Raw genomic sequence first — 17,316 nt, 5'->3', positions numbered from 1 at the left:
AAACGAAATTTTATAATTTTTTTAAAGGTGCTCCATCACCTCCGAGAAATTTTTCACCGATCGATGTTACGAGTCGATGCGTGACACTTCAATGGTCGCCACCGGAAAGCAACGGCGGTTCCGACGTCACCGGATACATACTCGAAAGAAAAGAAAATTCCGACGAGACTTGGACGAAAGTCGTCACCCTAGACTCAACCGTTTTACAATACAGAGTGGAAAATCTACGGGAAAAGAGCGAATTTTATTTTAGAGTTTTCGCGGAAAATGTCGTCGGCATGAGTCCGCCGGCAACGACGGATCTCGTCTGCTTGAAAACTCATGCCAGTAAGTTGACCGACCTACCTACCTACCGACCTACCAACCAACCCTTTTACCTTTTACCCGCGACGACGACCCGTGTACTGTGTGGGGGTAAAATTACAAAACGAAATTTTTTTATTTCTTTTTCAGCCGTTCCATCGCCGCCGACTGCACCCTTAGAAATACGAAGCATCGGTCCCAACAGCATAATAATCGAATGGGGCATACCCGTCTCGGATGGAGGATCACCGCTTAAAGGCTACACAATCGCCATCAAAGACAAACTCAAAACGATGTGGATGCAAGTGGGAAAAGTCAACGCGGATGTACAAAAATTAACAATAAAAGACTTACAGGTACAGGCAAAACAATCTCACTCGATTCGCGCCATAAACAAATTTGACCTTTTAACCTTTCATCTCTCTTTCTCTCTCTTTACACAGGAAAATCACGAATACTCAATTCGAATTTTCGCTCGAAATGAAATCGGCCTGAGCGAACCTCTTGAATCCGAAGAACCATTCCAGGTGCTTAGACCCTCAGGTACGTACCACTACTCAATATACATTTCGACATTTTTAAAACAACATTTTCCGCCATTTTGTATTTTTTTTTTTTTTTTTCGTTTGTTTTGGGGTACCCCTCTTACAGTTTACGAAGAAGAAGATATTAAAGCAGAACTCACCGAAAAAGATACTCCGTCGATAAGTTTCAGCACGGAAACGACGACATCTTGGATGAAAGAAGCCGGAATGGATGCAAGCATAAAATCCTACGCCAAAGGTTCACTCTTGAGAAAAGACGAATACTTTTTCCGGATATGGCACTACGCAAAAAAATTATTTAAATAATTATTATTATTATTAGTCAAGAACGAAAAAGGAAAATTCCGGCACAAAAGAAAAGCTAACAGGAAAATGGAAAAGGAAGAAGAAAAGAAAACGTTGGAAAATCAGTTCCCTGATGATTTTCCTTTTTCCAACCCTTCTTTCCTTTTCCTTCTTTTCCTAATACAAAAATTCACTTTCGACGTAAAATGGAAGGTGCGTCGTAAGTGAAACAAACAACAACAACAACAACAATTTTCATTTTCGAATGTTTTAGAAAAACCGTGCTGCTTGCTTACGTCATAAAAATAAAACATAATCATCATTATCATTAAAGTTTTGCTTTAAATAATTTTTTTCTTTCCTTTGTTAATCGCAGATAAACTTTTTTCCTTTATTATTATTATTATTATTATTATTATTATTATTATTATTATTATTATTATTATTATTATTATTATTATTATTTTTCAAAAAACTTATTTGTTAACGTCATCAATTTGATGTTAAACGTTTATATTATTTTCCTCATTATTATTATAATTACCTTTTTACATATATATACAAATAAAAATTTTTGAAAAAAAAAAAAAAAAAAAAAAGTTTTTCTGTGATATTATGAAACGAAATGTTTTTTTTTTTTTTTTTGCCTTATATATATTTTTAATAATAATAATAATAATAATAAATATATATATTTATATGTATTTATGATTCAAACGATTATTTTTTATTTATTCCCTCTTTTTTTTTTTTTTTATTCATTCGTTCGTTCATTTTGATTATTTTATTGTAATGATAATAATAATAATAATAATAATGATGGATTGAAAATACAAAAAAGCAATAATAATAACAATAATAATAATAATTACGGGAAATAAATATTTACACGTGCGAAACCTATAGAAAATTTTTTTGAACGCCCGAATTTTTCAAATTATGCAATCCGCCAAACGTTAATTAAAAAAAATTAAAAATTTAAAAGTTTTTTGTTGTTGTTCGAATTTGAATTTTTCTTTTTCGTCTTTCTATTGACACGTTGATTTCATTTACGAAATAATAATAATAATAATAATTTATTAATTCAATAAGAGATAGTATTTTTGAGATCGTACAATCTTTTCGTTAATTATCAATCTCTCGATTATTATTCAAAAAAAAAAAAAATAATAATTAAAAATAATTAACTTAATAATAATGTCAACGACAACATTTTCATTATTGTCGGATCGAAAACAATAAACAATAATAATAATAATAATAATGATAATAATGATTATTCGGATAACCTTAAAATAAAAATTATATATATATATATATATTATCGAGGTGAAAATCAGAGAAATATTCGCGCGACCTGCCTTTTGTTAATTTATATTGTTACGAAAAAAAGAAAAAGCAGACGAAAATTATATTCAACAAAGGCGGATACCGTAATCTGGGCAACCCAGATTTTTCTCCGGAGGATGGGCGTGAGTGTGTGTGTGCGTGTGCGTGTGCGTTTACCCGCCAAACAATTTATTTTATAATGACGTCATCTTAATCGGGTCTTCTTAAACAACATCAACAACAAACAACAAACATCTCATGACGCATTAAATAAATTTCACCTTAATAATTTTCTTTTTTGTTTGTTCGATTTCTTTTCTTTTGAAAAATAATAATAATAATTTTCACTTTTCCCCTCCCTCCCTCCCTTCCTCCCATTTAATCCCCTCGCGTAACGTATACATTTCGCAAACCAACGTTTATTTAAATTAATGATCATCTTTTCCCTTTAATTGGGGGGGCCTGTGACTCAAATGAAAAAATTCACGTTGGTACTCGTGAAATGATAAGTCATGACTTTTCTTCCTTTTGGACGTTGATTAATTATGCGAGTGAATAAAATGTATATTCTACTAACTCGAAAATGTTTAAAAAACAAAAAAAATTCCGATTAAAAAGGAAAACAAACAACAAACCAAAAACAAACAAACAAAACGAAACCGCAATTCAATGCCGCTTCTTCCAAAAAAAAAAAAAAAAAATGGCGACCGCGAATTTTTTTTTTTGTTTTTGGGGTCAATAAATAAAAAGAAAACAAGAAAATTTTTTATGTTTGTTTGTTTGTTTACGTAAATATATATTCGTCCTCACTCGACAAAAAAAAAAAAAATATTTAAACAAAAACGAACAAACTACTTCCTGTTTCTCCTATTTCCGTTTTTCTTTTTTTTTCTTATTTATTTATTACAAAAGAATCTCAACCGAATCTTTTTCTTTTTCTTCGTAACGGAAACGTATAAATTTCGCCGTTACGAAATTCACATCCTTTTTTCTTTCGTCTTTTATTATTTCGAAAAAACGTGTCACCAACTAAATTAAAAAACGAAAAAAAAATTGACAACAACAACAAACGAATTATTTATAAACAAAGTTTTTGCTTTTATTTTTGTTAAATTTCTGAAAATCACGGTTACGTATAACGAATTTATTAAAAATCACGTGAAATGAAATTTTCTAATTCCACGATGGTTATAAAAAAAAAAAAAAAAAGGATAATAAAAATAATTTTTCCAAACGATCCGTCTGAGAATTTCAAAAAAAAAAAAAAAGTTTTTTTATCTTGGAATTCGAAGGTTATTAAAAACATAATGGAAGGGGGGTCTCGGAATTTTTTTTTTTTTGTTATCGAGGGTTCCATAATATTCTGATTATTAAAATCCGATAATGTCGAAAAGGTTTCTCTCCTCCCCCCCCAAAAAAAAAAAAATCTAAACGTGACCTTTTCAAAAAAAAAAAAAAAAAAAAAATGGAAAAGGTTCTTTTAAAAAACATTTTTTTTTCAAATAATTCTCTACCACCACCACCATCATCATCATCATCATCATCATCATCATCATCATCATTATCATCATCATCATCATCATCATTATGGTTTACGTCGAAAGTGAAATAAAAACATGGTCTACGTAATTAAATAATAAAATTTCTAATACCGAACTAATAAAAAAAGAGAGAAAAAAGTCAACGAGTGACGAAACAACTTGTAATAACGACCAAAGAGGAAAGTTAAAAAAAAAAATTTTAAATGAAATAATTTACGAGTCGTCGACACTTTGTCGACACTTTACAAAACCCAAAAAATATTTTTTTAATGATTTCATGTGCGACAGAATCACGATCGTAAAAATTCGACAACAACAACATCGATTATACTACGCATATACACAAACATACGGTTGTTGTTGCTGCTGCCTCTTTTCTACAAACGTTGCGTACCTTAAATTATTTCGCGTATTTTCCATCATTTTTAGTTTTTAAAAAAAACGCGCGTAATTCCAAATAATAATAATAATAATAATAATAAATCAATGAAAATTTAATTTATGGGGGGAGAAAAAAGAAAAACCAATATTAAAAACTCGTCCGAATATAATCACAACCGGAATTTTTTTCGCGTCCTCCCCCACCCTCCCCACCTCCCCTCCCTCCCGTTACGCAGATCCTGGGTCAACGTTCCTTCGTTCGTTTGTTTTCTAAAAAAAAAAAAAAAAACGCGCGTTTTCTTTTTCAATGACGAGAGATTAATTTTCTTTCGTTTTTCCTTTCGTTACTTTTTATTTAAAAAAAAAACTCGTGACGTAGTAGAGTAAAAGAAAAATTAGAACAGGTATATTATTTTATTCGCCCGATGAATAATAATAATAATAATAATAATAATAATAATAATAATAATAATACCTAGTACAACACCTGACACATTCCGGAATTCCGACAAACGCGCGCGCTCGCCCGAGTGTGTGTGTGTGTGTTTGTTGAAAGAGAGAGAGTTGAATGAAAACAAACGGTGAAAGGCCGAGTTGTTGTTGTCTTCTAATAATGTGACTGACTTTGAGTTCATCTCTCTCCCCTCCCTCCTTCCCCCCACTTCTTTCTCTCTCTCTCTCTCTCCCCATCGTTTTTATACTCGTTCTCATTTTTACCGTATGTACCTTGATTATTGTTGTTGTTGTGGTTGCGGTTGTGTTTGTTGATGCTCATGTTCTTCTTTTTTTTCAAAACAGTTGCTTTTGACTCGTGAAAGTTAAAAGGTGCGAAATAATAATAATAATAATTTTTTTTTGACAAATGGCGGTTATTTCGTTAAGTTAATATTATTTATCAACGCGACACGATAAAAAATTTTTCTTTTTTCTTTTCTATTTTCTATTTTCTCTTTTTTAATCGTTTGTCGTTGTTTATTTAATTAAAAGTTTTTGGAGAAAAAAAAAATGTTTTGTTTTTTAAATAATAATAATAATAATACCAGGACTATGTCAAAATCGTACCTGTTATGCTTAATTATTTTTACCTGGATAACTATATGCAGTGGTAAGTGGTTAATAAATTATTAGTACATTACTAATTACTTTTTCATAGAGTCCTTAATAACTTTTTCCTCGCCGCTACTACCTCAATAATAATAATAATAATAATATCGATTTTTGCCACCACCCCCCCCCCAATTTTTTTTGACAATTAAAATTTTGGTTTTAATTTTAAAAAAAACAAAAAATGGCGGTCATTCATACTTTTCGTTTTCGTAAAGATATTTCGTGACTTTTTTAAAATTGTTTGTTTATTTTAAAAAAAAAAATCTAACAACAAACGTTTGTTGATTAAAAAATAATAATAATAATAATAATAATAATTTCTTCTGGTACGTTAATTAAAAAAAAAAAAAAAAAAATTGGAAAATTATTGGAAAATCATTATAACCCGTTTGTAATCTTCCAGGCAGCTAAAAAAATTTTCTCTCTCTCTCTCTCGTTTGTTAAGGAAAAGAGGAAAACAAAAAAATTAAAAAGTGAAGGAGGGGAGAAAAGGGAAGAGGGTGGAAAAACCACGTTGAAAGGGAGGTTGGGGTAGTAAAAATTTAATTTTTTCATCCCCCAAAAAAAAAAAGTAAAATAAAAAATCTGCCGTACATTTTTTTGTTTTTGATTCTACCGCGAAAATCATGGCTGGATTTTTTTTTTTTTTTTTTTAATAATTTATTAAATTATTTTACTACGTTTCCGGTTTTTTTTTCTGGAAAAAACAACATAAAACACCGACTGGAACATATAATTATTTAAAACGAGAATAATTTAATGTCGAGGCCACTAAACTCATTTACCCTTAAAAAAAAAAAAAAAAATTTGTTTTTTGGTGATTGAAAGAATCGCACGTGGAACAAACACCAAATACAAAACAAACAACTCACTCGATTTCGACAAAATCGACGAATGATAATAATAATAATAATAATTAAATATAAAAACATTACGTTAGGGATTAAGGGGGGAAGGAAGGAAGTAAGGAAGTCGTAACTTCCGGCAAAAGTTGCAGGTGAATTATACGTTTACGGTCGAACGATCAGACAAATCCGACACAAAAAAATTTTTTTTAATGGCTTTCCATGTTAACAATAAATAACATCGATAACGAAAAAACTTGGAAAGCCTGGAGAAAATCCCGTAAATATTTATTCCAGAATAATAATAATAATAAAATGCTATGTGTCCGGTTATGGAATTGAAATCAACAAAAAAAAATTTCACTCGTTAACGACGATTTCGACGACAAGTGAAACGATGATGATGATGATGATGATAACGTGTTTCAAATCATTTATTTTCTCCAAAAAAAATTTCTTTTGGAAACTGAAATCATCTTAATAGATTTTTTTTTGTTTTGGAAATTCTCGAAACGTTTAAAAAAAAAAATGATTGACGGGTATTCGATTTTCTCACGTGCTCAAATCATGACGTATTTTACCGGGTACAAAAAAAAAAAAAAAAATAAAGAGAGATTTTCATTTTAACCTTTGCCCTCACCTCCTACGCAAAAAATAATACAATACAATAAATGATTAAGTACATGTACAAGCCCATTTGTAGGAAAAATTTTTACCACGAAAATGAAACTTGACCTTTAACCTCCAACAACAACAAAAAACTCAAGAGAAGAAAAAAAATAAGAATAAGAAGCTGTTTTGTCATTTTTCACTACTACTACTACTCCGGTCATTTTGTCACCTTCGACTTTTATTGTTTGTTTGTTTGTTTGTTTGATATTTAATACAATCACGCGTCGTCGGTTTTTCTACGTTTTCAACAGATGATAAATAAATAATAAGAAACAATAATAATAATAATAATAATGATTGATTGATCGAATCTGATAATTTTGTGTCAGAATATTTTATATTAATAATTAGAGCGTTTGATGATTTTTTGAATAAAGCGGAAACCGTCATCATCATCATTATCATCGTCATAGTTGTCGTCAATCGTAACGTCATCATCATCATCATCATCATCGGATTTTTTCGTTAGGGTACAGAAAATTTTTAGAAAAAAATTTTTAAAAAAATTATCCAAAAAAAAAAAAAAAAAAAAGAAAAAAAGAGAAGAAAATTTGTCCCAAATTAAGTTTAGTATTATTATTATCATTATTATTATTATTATTAACTTGTTATTATAACTCGTTTGTACACATTCATTCTAAATTATGATTGTATAAAGTTACGCTCTGAATCCTCTTTGGAATATTCCAGAATTAAATCTCGTCGTCGTCGTCATCAGTCGACGACTGACATAAAAAAAAAAAAAACCGAAACGCTTTTGCTATCAAAAAAAAATTTTTTTTTAAATTCAAATTTGCCGTTTGTTGTTTGCCGTTTGCCGTTTCGAAGAGAGAAAGTTTGCCGTTATTGAAACGCGCATTCATTTCATATTAATTGATTTTAAGTTGAAAGAATTTTGTCAATGTTTTTTTTTCGTTTTTTTTTTTTCTTTTGGGGTCATTTGCTACGATTTATTCGCTCCAACAATTTTTTTTTTTTTTTTTTCTACTAAAATTGGTAACGTTTTTATTATTATTATTTTTTTTATAGTTTTATAGGGCATAAATTAAATTTATTTAAAATAATTTTTTTTTCGATTGTTGTTGGCGATGATTCCAGCCAAAAAAAAAAAAAAAAAGAAAAGAAAAGAAAAATTTTTTTTTTATGTTCCACAAATGCGATTGCCAACCATTGACTGTGATTGATTCATAATTTAAATGTAGAACGAAATTTTTGGTTTGATGCCTAATCGGATCCTTATAAAATAATTTCATTATTATTATTATTATCAAGTCCGATTTAGCAGAAGGTGAAGGGGGGAGGAAACGTCATCAACATTCGAAACCGTTTTCGAAAAATATTTCCACCAAAAAAAAATTAAAACTGTGAAAAACCGGTCATTTACACGCGAACCAATCGCCTTTTTTTTTCCGGGCTCTCCTTCCTTCTTCCATTTCGTGGCAGAAGAAATTTTTTTTTTTCAGTACACGATAATCGTACATCGCACTCAAACTTATCATTACCGAATTTAAATTTTTTTTTTTTACGATTTTAAATAATAATAATTTAAGTAAAAAAAAAAAAAAAAAAAAAAAAATTATATACCGAAACGAAAATTTACAATTATTTCTATTGACACGTTTTAAAAAAATGCGCCCAAAGTAAATAAAAAGGGACGTCATCGTCTTTCATCGGGGGAAAAACCCCAAAACGAATAATAATAAAAACAAAAATTTGGGATTTCGAAACGTTAACAATCCCAACATTTAAAAAAAAAATTGGAATTTAAAAAAACGATTGAGAAATTTTATTAAAGAGGAAAGCTCTTTTTTCCATTCTCTCTCTCCATCTCTCTCTCTCTCTCTCTCTTTAAATTACCCGTCATTATAATTGCATGCTCTCGTTCAAAAAAGGAAACAAACAAAAAAAAAAAAAAAAAAAAAACAAGTTTTTTCTTAACGAAAAAAAAACAAAAGTTGTCATTTTACTTATTTGCAAAAAAAAAAAAAAAAATCAGGTTAACCAACATAATTAACGTTTTTTAAATTTTTTTTTTTTCTATTAGCAAAAAAAACGGTTGCGTCAATTTCGAAAAATCTAACGGATTTTTTTTCCCCCCACATTTTCTCCCCGAGGGATGTAAAATGTACCGTTTTTTTTCTTACCGGTAAAATGTACCGGTTGGTAAGAAATCACACTTTAAAATGGGGGTAAGGGTAAAGGGAAGGAGGAGGGAGGGAAGGAAAAAGGTGGCACAAAACCAAAACTGCCAATTAATACCTTAAGGCATCTGATTGATTTATTATGACAAAAAATTTTCTTCTGTTTCTGCGTAAGCTTTTATAATAAATTTAATTTAACCTAAATTTTTTTTTCTTTTTTAATCTCCTTCCACTACGTTATTATTATTACTATTATTATAGTTATGACCAATGAATAATGAGTGAAATTACGCAACACCGCACGCGCGCGCTTTTTTATTTAATTAATAATTATCTACCGGAAACAAAAAAAAAAAAAATTTTCTTTTCCCTATAAAATCTCACGAAAGGCGATGATGGATGGATTTGCGAAAAAAAAAAAAAAATCATTTATTTTATCGATAGATCGATCGATCGATTGTTTGCGTGTGTGCGTGTGCGTGTTCGCCATTTTCCTTTCTTTTTTTGCACATTGATTATTAAAACAATGCGATGATTTCAACGGTGTCCTATTGACATCTATTTTTAAATAACGTTATTTTGCGGTACGAAATATTTTCGCACTTTTTTTGTTTTTATTCGTGAAGGAATAAACAAGAACAACGTAAAAGTCGTCTGCTATTGTGATAAATTGTTTTCGATGGGGGGACGAGGGGAGAGAAGGAGAGGAACGGGAGAGCATAAAACGGGAGAGAAAAAACGACAAAAATTATTATTACAAAAATCTAAACAAATCGAAAATTCTGTTTACGTAATCGAAAATTCTAAAAAATCCAAAAAAAAAAAAAACTCGAAAGTAAATAATAATAATAATAATGATAATAATAATAATAATATTTCGATCGAAAAGATTAAAAAAAAACTTCGAGAGGAAAAAATACAAAAATTTTAGTAATTAATTACGATGATGAATCAAAAAAAATTTTTTTAAAAAAGATTTTGTCATATTGCGTGAGTGCGTGAATGCGTGTGCCCACTTTAAATCGTGTCGATTTTGTTTTCGAAATAAAATTTACTTCATTTTACGTTTATTTTCCTTAAAGAAAAAACAAAACAAAAGCGGGGAAGGAAGGAAGGAAAGAGAAAGGAAATGAAAAGTTTACACGGTTTATTATCGAGTTCACGTTTTTATATATTATTATTATTATTATTATTATTACTTTCCATTCACTTTTGGCGTTAATCTTATATGGTATAAAAATATTCAGTTCAGGTACGAAATGGAAAACCAAAACAAAATGGCGATGACCATATACATCGATATATTAAATAAATACAAAACAACCGGAAAAGCTTAAAAGGTTAAACGAAAAAGTGGGGGGAGGGGGAATTCTCCTTTGTTATCATCAAATATCATAATCAAGGTCAATATTATTTATTATCATTTGTCATAATAATTTAAATAACCTATTTATTAAAAATACGAAGAAGAGGCAGGAAAAAAAAAGGTGGAGTTAAAAAGTGGGAGTAGAATTTTATTATTATTATTATTTTTCGCATAAATTTGTTTGACATCGTTTTATAAACTTTCGTCCTTGGTGGGAAAATGTCAATGAAGTGGTATGGATGGTAATGGAATGGGGGACCCTTTTAAACAGGTGCCTTAGGGATGGTGGAAACATTTCATAGATGACAACGTCGACGAAGCCGGTTTGCAAACGATTTCGAAAACATTCGAAAGTAGTTTCCCCCTTCCCCCCATCAATGGGAAAAAAAATTCCCTTTTCTTTTTTTACTTTCAAAAAAAAAATTTTTTTTTCGTGACATTTCGCGGCGTTTTGAATTCGTTAATTAATTCGAATTTTAATTAATTAATTAATTAATAATTTTTTTTATTTATTTATCATCGAAACGTTTACGTTATGCAATTTTTCGAATCAGGGAAAAAATTTCAGGTATTTAAAGGCGCGGTTTCGCGCCAACAACCGCCATTAAAAAAAAAAAAATTAATATTTCGATTCCTATTTCATCATCTTCGCGTAGTATTATTACAAAAAAAAAAAAATTACGGGCGCCGCCGCCATCATCACCTATGCCTATGCCTATGCCTATGCCTATGCCAAACCCCTTAAAAAAGGCCTCTCATTAATTTTTTAAATTCCTCGCATGAGGTCTTAATTTCATAAACCGATAACTCCAAAAATTTCCTATTAATTAACGGTGCATCGAACAACATCAACTATTATTTAAAAAAAAAATTAATAATGTCACACTCACGCACTCACGCACGCACACAAATGCGTATATAAAATAAATACACGTTTGAATGCGCACAAATATTTAATTATGTATACGACTACGACCTACCAAAACCTGTATACATACATACATAGGTACGGTGGACTGAACTTTATAATTTTTACCTTCGAGCGAATAATTTATCCACGTATAAATAAAGTTGGCACACGTAACGGTCGTTTTAAAAAAAAATATGCTTTAACTATGCGAATACATTTACTAACCAAATAAATAAATTTTTTTAAATGTCGTGGAATAAGAATTCCATTAAGAAATAATAATAATAATAATAATGATAATGATAATAATTCGCGCATCATTTGTTCGAGAGTAAATATTTGGATTTTGAAAGAGATATAATGGATGGCAAATTTTTATTTAAAAAAAATAATATAACGGTTTTCGACATTTTTTTTTTTTTTTTTAAAGAGTAATTATTTATGTTTTTACCGTAGTTATGAAAAAAATAAATAAATTTGATACCGTAATTAATTACGGTAAAAAAAAAAGTTAATTCGAGTGGAAAACTATCGAAATGATATGAAAACAAACAAACAAACAAACGATTAAAAAAACTTTTAACGTATTTTTTTTTTTAAATATATAAATAGGGAAAAATTTAAACAGATTGATAAATCAATATATAAAAATCGATTATATTATTATTCGATTGAAAGTAATCATCACGATGATGATGATGATGATGATGATGTTTCACGGACGGTCGGTCGTTTGGTTTACTTCCCATAATGATTTCGATATTATAAAAAAAATTTTTTTTTTTTTTTTCGGTTTCGATTTTTTCCTCATTTTCCTTATTTATTCATCATTAATTATAATTAACGCATTGATTTTTATATAAATTTTAAACTGCAATAATAATAATAATAATAATAATAATAATAAATGAATGAGGAAATGACGTCATGCGAAACGTCCCACATTTTTCATTTCGAATAATTTTATATAAATGTCATCTCATCGTAATTGATATTCCAGAATTTATTCCTAACCGTCGAAACGGTCGGGTAGAAACCTGAAAAAATTGTTTAAAAACTCCTACAGGTATTTAAAACCTTAATACTGATAATAATAATAACAATTATTATTATTATTATTATTATAAGCGGAAACTCATTTGTAACAGAGCGAAGACGAATATAATTTTTGTTTTTTTCTTATTTTTTTTTTTTTTTTATTAAACTTCCGGTAAAATAATTTAGAATTTCTTTTTTGTATATTTATTTAACGATACGATAATAATAATAATAACGCTTCGATAGAAACCGGAAATCGATCATTTCGATAAAAAAAAAAAAAAAAGAAAATTCAAGGAAAGAGATAAAAAAAAATTGGAAATCGGTCGTTTTTTTTTTTTTTTTTGCAAATTAAAATTGATTCGGCGCCATTTTAAAAACGATGACGATAATGATGATGATGATAATACGTATGATTCTTGCGATTAAATATTTTTTATAAATATAAAACAGTAAAAAAAAAAAAAAAAAAAAAAACTCGTTTGGTGTCGTCCGTAATAACAACTTATTATCATTTGCAACAAACAAATTTTAATATCTTCCTGGTTGATCTTTTCATATACACAAAAACAAACTCATTCGAACGTTTCCCCTCCCCCCTCCCCATAATCGAAACAAATTAATTAAACAACAAAATATAATTAAATAAATCTTTTTCTCTCAAAGTTTTCCAGCAAAGACAAGAAAAAAAAAACCCCATCCGCGGCATTTATTCCAGACTCGGCTGGCAACCATTTTCTCACCATTTTTCGACTCTGCTCGAAATCAAAATTATCATAATTTTTTAATTAATTAATTTAATAATTTTATTACATAATATTATCATAAATTAGTCTGGAATAACTAACTCTGGAATAATAAATATTTCCAGTTAATAATCAATTAAATTTTTTCTCTTTTTCGTTTCGCAACAGACGATACAATAATAATAAATTTTTTTTTTTTATTTACGGCGAAGATGATCTTATACGCATAAACACGCGATGATGATGATGATGCTAATAATAATAATAATATTTTATCATCTTTATATCAAGAGATTTTTTGTTTGGAAAAATGATCAATTTTCGTACTTGAAAATTCGTTCTTTGTAGCGATGAACAAGAAATAAAAAGGAAAGGAAAGGAAAATCCTTGACACGTAAAACATTTAAATGATCCAAAACATATTTTATTCATTATTATTATTATTATTGATATACTTGTTTTAAAATTCTCGCGAAAACAAACAAACAAACAAACGAGTAATTTTTTTGGAATTTCCAATATTTTCATCGTAAAAAAACTTCAAAACATTTTTTTTATTAATTAATTTTTTTTTTGTTTTTTTTTCTGCCAACAGGAAAAAGTAAAAACTGCAGGTTTCCAGGTTCTCCAGCACATTCGGAAGTTTTCTTTTCCGATGAATCATTGGGACCTGGTTCTGTTGCCACGTACACGTGCGAAAGAGGATTCGAATTATTGGGACCGTCTAGGAGAACGTGCGTGAACGGGGATTGGTCACCCGAAGGAATACCTTTTTGCGGTGAGTTTTATCATCATTATTATCGTTTTTTTTTCCTTTTTCCTTTTTTGAAAATAACGAATTTAAATAATTTCTAATTAGCTTTCTAAGACGAATCGTTTTTCTTTTTTTTTTATAAACGTACGAGACGAAAAATAAAAAGAAAAAAATGGTGAAAGTTTTTTTTTTTTTTTTTTTAAATAAATTATTTTTTAAACATTTTCACATTAGCGCGAAGGGAATTTGTAATTTTTTTAAATTAAATTTTGTTTAAATAAAAACAACAACAACAACCGCTAATGATGGGTAAAATAAATTATCATCATCATCACTATTATTCTTATTATTATCATTATTATTATTAAAAATTATTTATATTACTATTAAAAATATTAATTAAAAAATCGGAGGCTTTGCATTTTGAAAAAAAAAAAAAAAAAAATTACATTTTAATTTAGTAGACCGTAAATAAATGAATAATTGTAATCATGACGATGATGATAATGATGATTCGAGAACAATGACGAGCATTTTTAAAATTTTTCCCTTTCTCACACACTTCTTCGGTCGATCGTCCATTTTATTATTACTCTTTGTTAATTTTTTTCTTTTTTTTTGTTTTCAACTCGACAAAACTAAATCTGGTGACACGACCGTGAAGAAAATTAAAAATGATTGAAGCCCTTAACTAATTCACAAAAAAAAAAAAAAAAAAAAAAAAAAAAAAAACAAAGGAAGGCCCGATTCTCGACGAAATCCGTGTGAGAAAATTCTTATTTACAAATTCAAACACCACGTGCGTTCGCGTGCGTAAAAAAAACTTTAAAGAGATATGCTAAATATAAGCGTGTATTACCATTTAAGAATAATCTTTTTTCCTTATTCTCTTTTTTCCAATTCTTTCCCGTATATTTATTATTATCCCGTATTAATATTTCGCCATATTGATTTTTTTTTTTTTTGTTTTCTTCCTGTTTTTATCAATTGATAATAATATAATTATTCGCCTAATTTATTTACTTTGTAAAAAAAAAAAAAAACTCGAAAACTATCGTCGCAATCATTATTATTTTCTAACATTTTTAAAATTGTTTGTGAATCAGAATGTTAAAAGTTGGTCAAACTTGTTTAGAGAAAAAAAAAAAAAAAAAAAAATTTAACGAAATCTAAGATGAACCTCAGATATGCTAATCGAAACCGCACGCACACGCGCACGCACACACGCACACACGCCTGGCTTTCTCTTGATGATTGAATATTCAATAATTGATACACCCTCCCCGTAAAACTTTTTTTGGGGGGTATAAAAAGATGGTAATAGCAAAAGAAAAGAAAAATTTTTTTTTATTTTTTTAACGAACGAAATTAAATAATAATAATAATAATAATAATAATAGGGGTAATTAAATCTCGTTAAAACAAATAATAATAATAATGATAATAACAAATTTAATTTCATTTAATAATTTTCCGTTTTCTTTTTTCTTTATTAAACAAACAAATGGCAATTATTTATTAAAAAGTATAGAAAGTTTAATGAAATATCGATGCACCGGAAATGCGTGTAATTCAATTATCAAAATTCGCGCGGCCAAAAATTACAAAAAAAATAATTAATTTAATTTTCGATATTAATTATTATTGGTATTATTATTATTATTATTTGAGTAAGTAATCAAATGTTAAAATGACGGAGTTGTTGTTGTTGTTGTTGTTGTAAATCTCGTTACTGTAATAAAACACGTGCGGGTTAAAAAAAAAAAAAAAAGCAGAAGAAAATTTGAAACAAAAAAAAATAAATAAACAAAGTAAAATGAAAAAGTTTTTAAATAATGTCAATAAATTACGCGATAAAATGGCGGTCGTTAATAATAATAATAATAATAATAATAATATTAATTTTCATTTGAAAAAGAAACGAATGCATAAATTTTTTTTTTTTCTTATCATTAACCTTATCAAAAAGCAGAAGAAAAACAAAAAACAAAAAAAAAAAAAGGTCAAAACAAAAAAATTTTTTTTTCATTTTTTCTTCATGATTAAAAAAAAAAAGAAAAAAAGAAGCTTTTAACTAAATGTCATTGCCGCGTTTTTAAAAGCCGCATTCCCATTCCATTTGCCCAACACACTATAACAAAATGGTGGAATGATAATAATAATAATAAACGGCCGTTGTTGCGTGGACACAAAATATCACACATTCAAGGAAAACTTGATACTGTGTCATCATCGTCATCAACAACATTTTTTTCTTTTCTAGTTGGTCTCGGTCACATTATAAAAATTAAAAATAATAATAATAATGATAATGATAATGATAATGACGATGATAATTAATAATAATGATAGTTTAAACTGTAGTTGTTGTAGCAGTACAATGAATTTAAATTTATAAAATAAAATAAAATAAAATAAAATTTTAATTATAACCCACTTTTTAATAGTGTGACCTCCCTCCCCTCCCCCTCCCTATACAAGCGAGGGCATCGTGATGTGATGAAGTAAAAAGGTGAGGGGAAGGGTGCAAGGCAAAGGGGTTAAAAAATATTAAATCCGTTCGCGTAACGCGTAGATTTCTAGTTTTAAATTTTTAGTAAAAAAAAAAAAAAAAAATTTTTGATTAAAACGTTTTTCGTTTTTCATTTAAATTCTCGCCATTTTTTTTTAATTGCAACAATGCTGCCAACTTTTCCTTTTTTTTTTCACTCATTCGAACGAATTCTTTTTTTTTCATCTTTTTTTCATTAACGGAATTCGGCTCACGTTTTCTTTATTTTTTTTTTGCATCTCCTCAACTTAAAAAAAAAAAATAAAAAGGGAGTAAAGGGTCATGGAAAATATTTAAAAACCTGTTTAGCAGAAGATAGAGAAAAAAAAAGCGTAGAATTTTACGGAAAAAAAACAAAAGTGAATGTAATTCAAGTAAATTTATTCAATAAATGAAAACTCACGAAAATATTGCATGCACACACTTCACCGTCGATCACGTTTTTCTTTTTTTTTTTTTTTTTTTTTTACGGTTTCGAACATCGGTTGTGAAATTAGTCACAGTAGCATCATCATCATCATCATCATCATCATCATCATCATCACCACCACCAATCTATGGTATCCTGCTACCCGACGACAACGTCTGACAGGCACTTTTAGTAAAATATTCGATCGATTTAGAGATCGCGGCCATGACGAAATTTTCAAAAAAAAATTTTTTTTAATCGAATCGTCGGACTTGCAAAAAAAAAAAAAAAAAAAAAAGAAAGAAAGAAATTTATTTTTGTAATCTTTTTATTTCTTTCAAGATTAAAACAAGAATAACCTTTGACCTCGAACCGAATTAAACGAAAAAAAAA

General features: G+C 28.4%; 2 protein-coding genes across 2 annotated transcripts in view; both read left to right on the top strand.

Annotated features, from left to right (window-relative positions):
* Phum_PHUM540970 (Titin, putative) overlaps window positions 1-1,449 on the top strand; it is a gene marked incomplete at both ends in the record, with an annotated part of 35,358 nt that extends 33,909 nt beyond the window's left edge. Inside the window, 6 exons of the mRNA XM_002431647.1 lie at window positions 28-327; window positions 454-659; window positions 747-846; window positions 955-1,086; window positions 1,171-1,346; window positions 1,408-1,449. Coding sequence (XP_002431692.1) covers window positions 28-327; window positions 454-659; window positions 747-846; window positions 955-1,086; window positions 1,171-1,346; window positions 1,408-1,449 — 956 coding nt within the window. The remainder of the gene's footprint in view (window positions 1-27; window positions 328-453; window positions 660-746; window positions 847-954; window positions 1,087-1,170; window positions 1,347-1,407) is intronic.
* A 12,070-nt stretch (window positions 1,450-13,519) lies between these two features.
* Window positions 13,520-14,076, top strand: Phum_PHUM540960 (uncharacterized protein; the record flags this gene model as incomplete). The annotated part of the gene is made up of 3 exons (XM_002431646.1): window positions 13,520-13,532; window positions 13,805-13,987; window positions 14,069-14,076. 3 exons carry the CDS (start codon window positions 13,520-13,522, stop codon window positions 14,074-14,076), a joined length of 204 nt encoding a protein of 67 aa, XP_002431691.1.
* Between the last annotated feature and the right edge of the window lie 3,240 nt (window positions 14,077-17,316).

This window comes from Pediculus humanus, genomic scaffold, assembly GCF_000006295.1.
Source record: "Pediculus humanus corporis 1103172108290 genomic scaffold, whole genome shotgun sequence".
Lineage (NCBI taxonomy): Eukaryota > Metazoa > Arthropoda > Insecta > Psocodea > Pediculidae > Pediculus > Pediculus humanus.
Note: the sequence above shows the minus strand (reverse complement) of the source record. Positions and strands in the feature narration are given on the sequence as shown.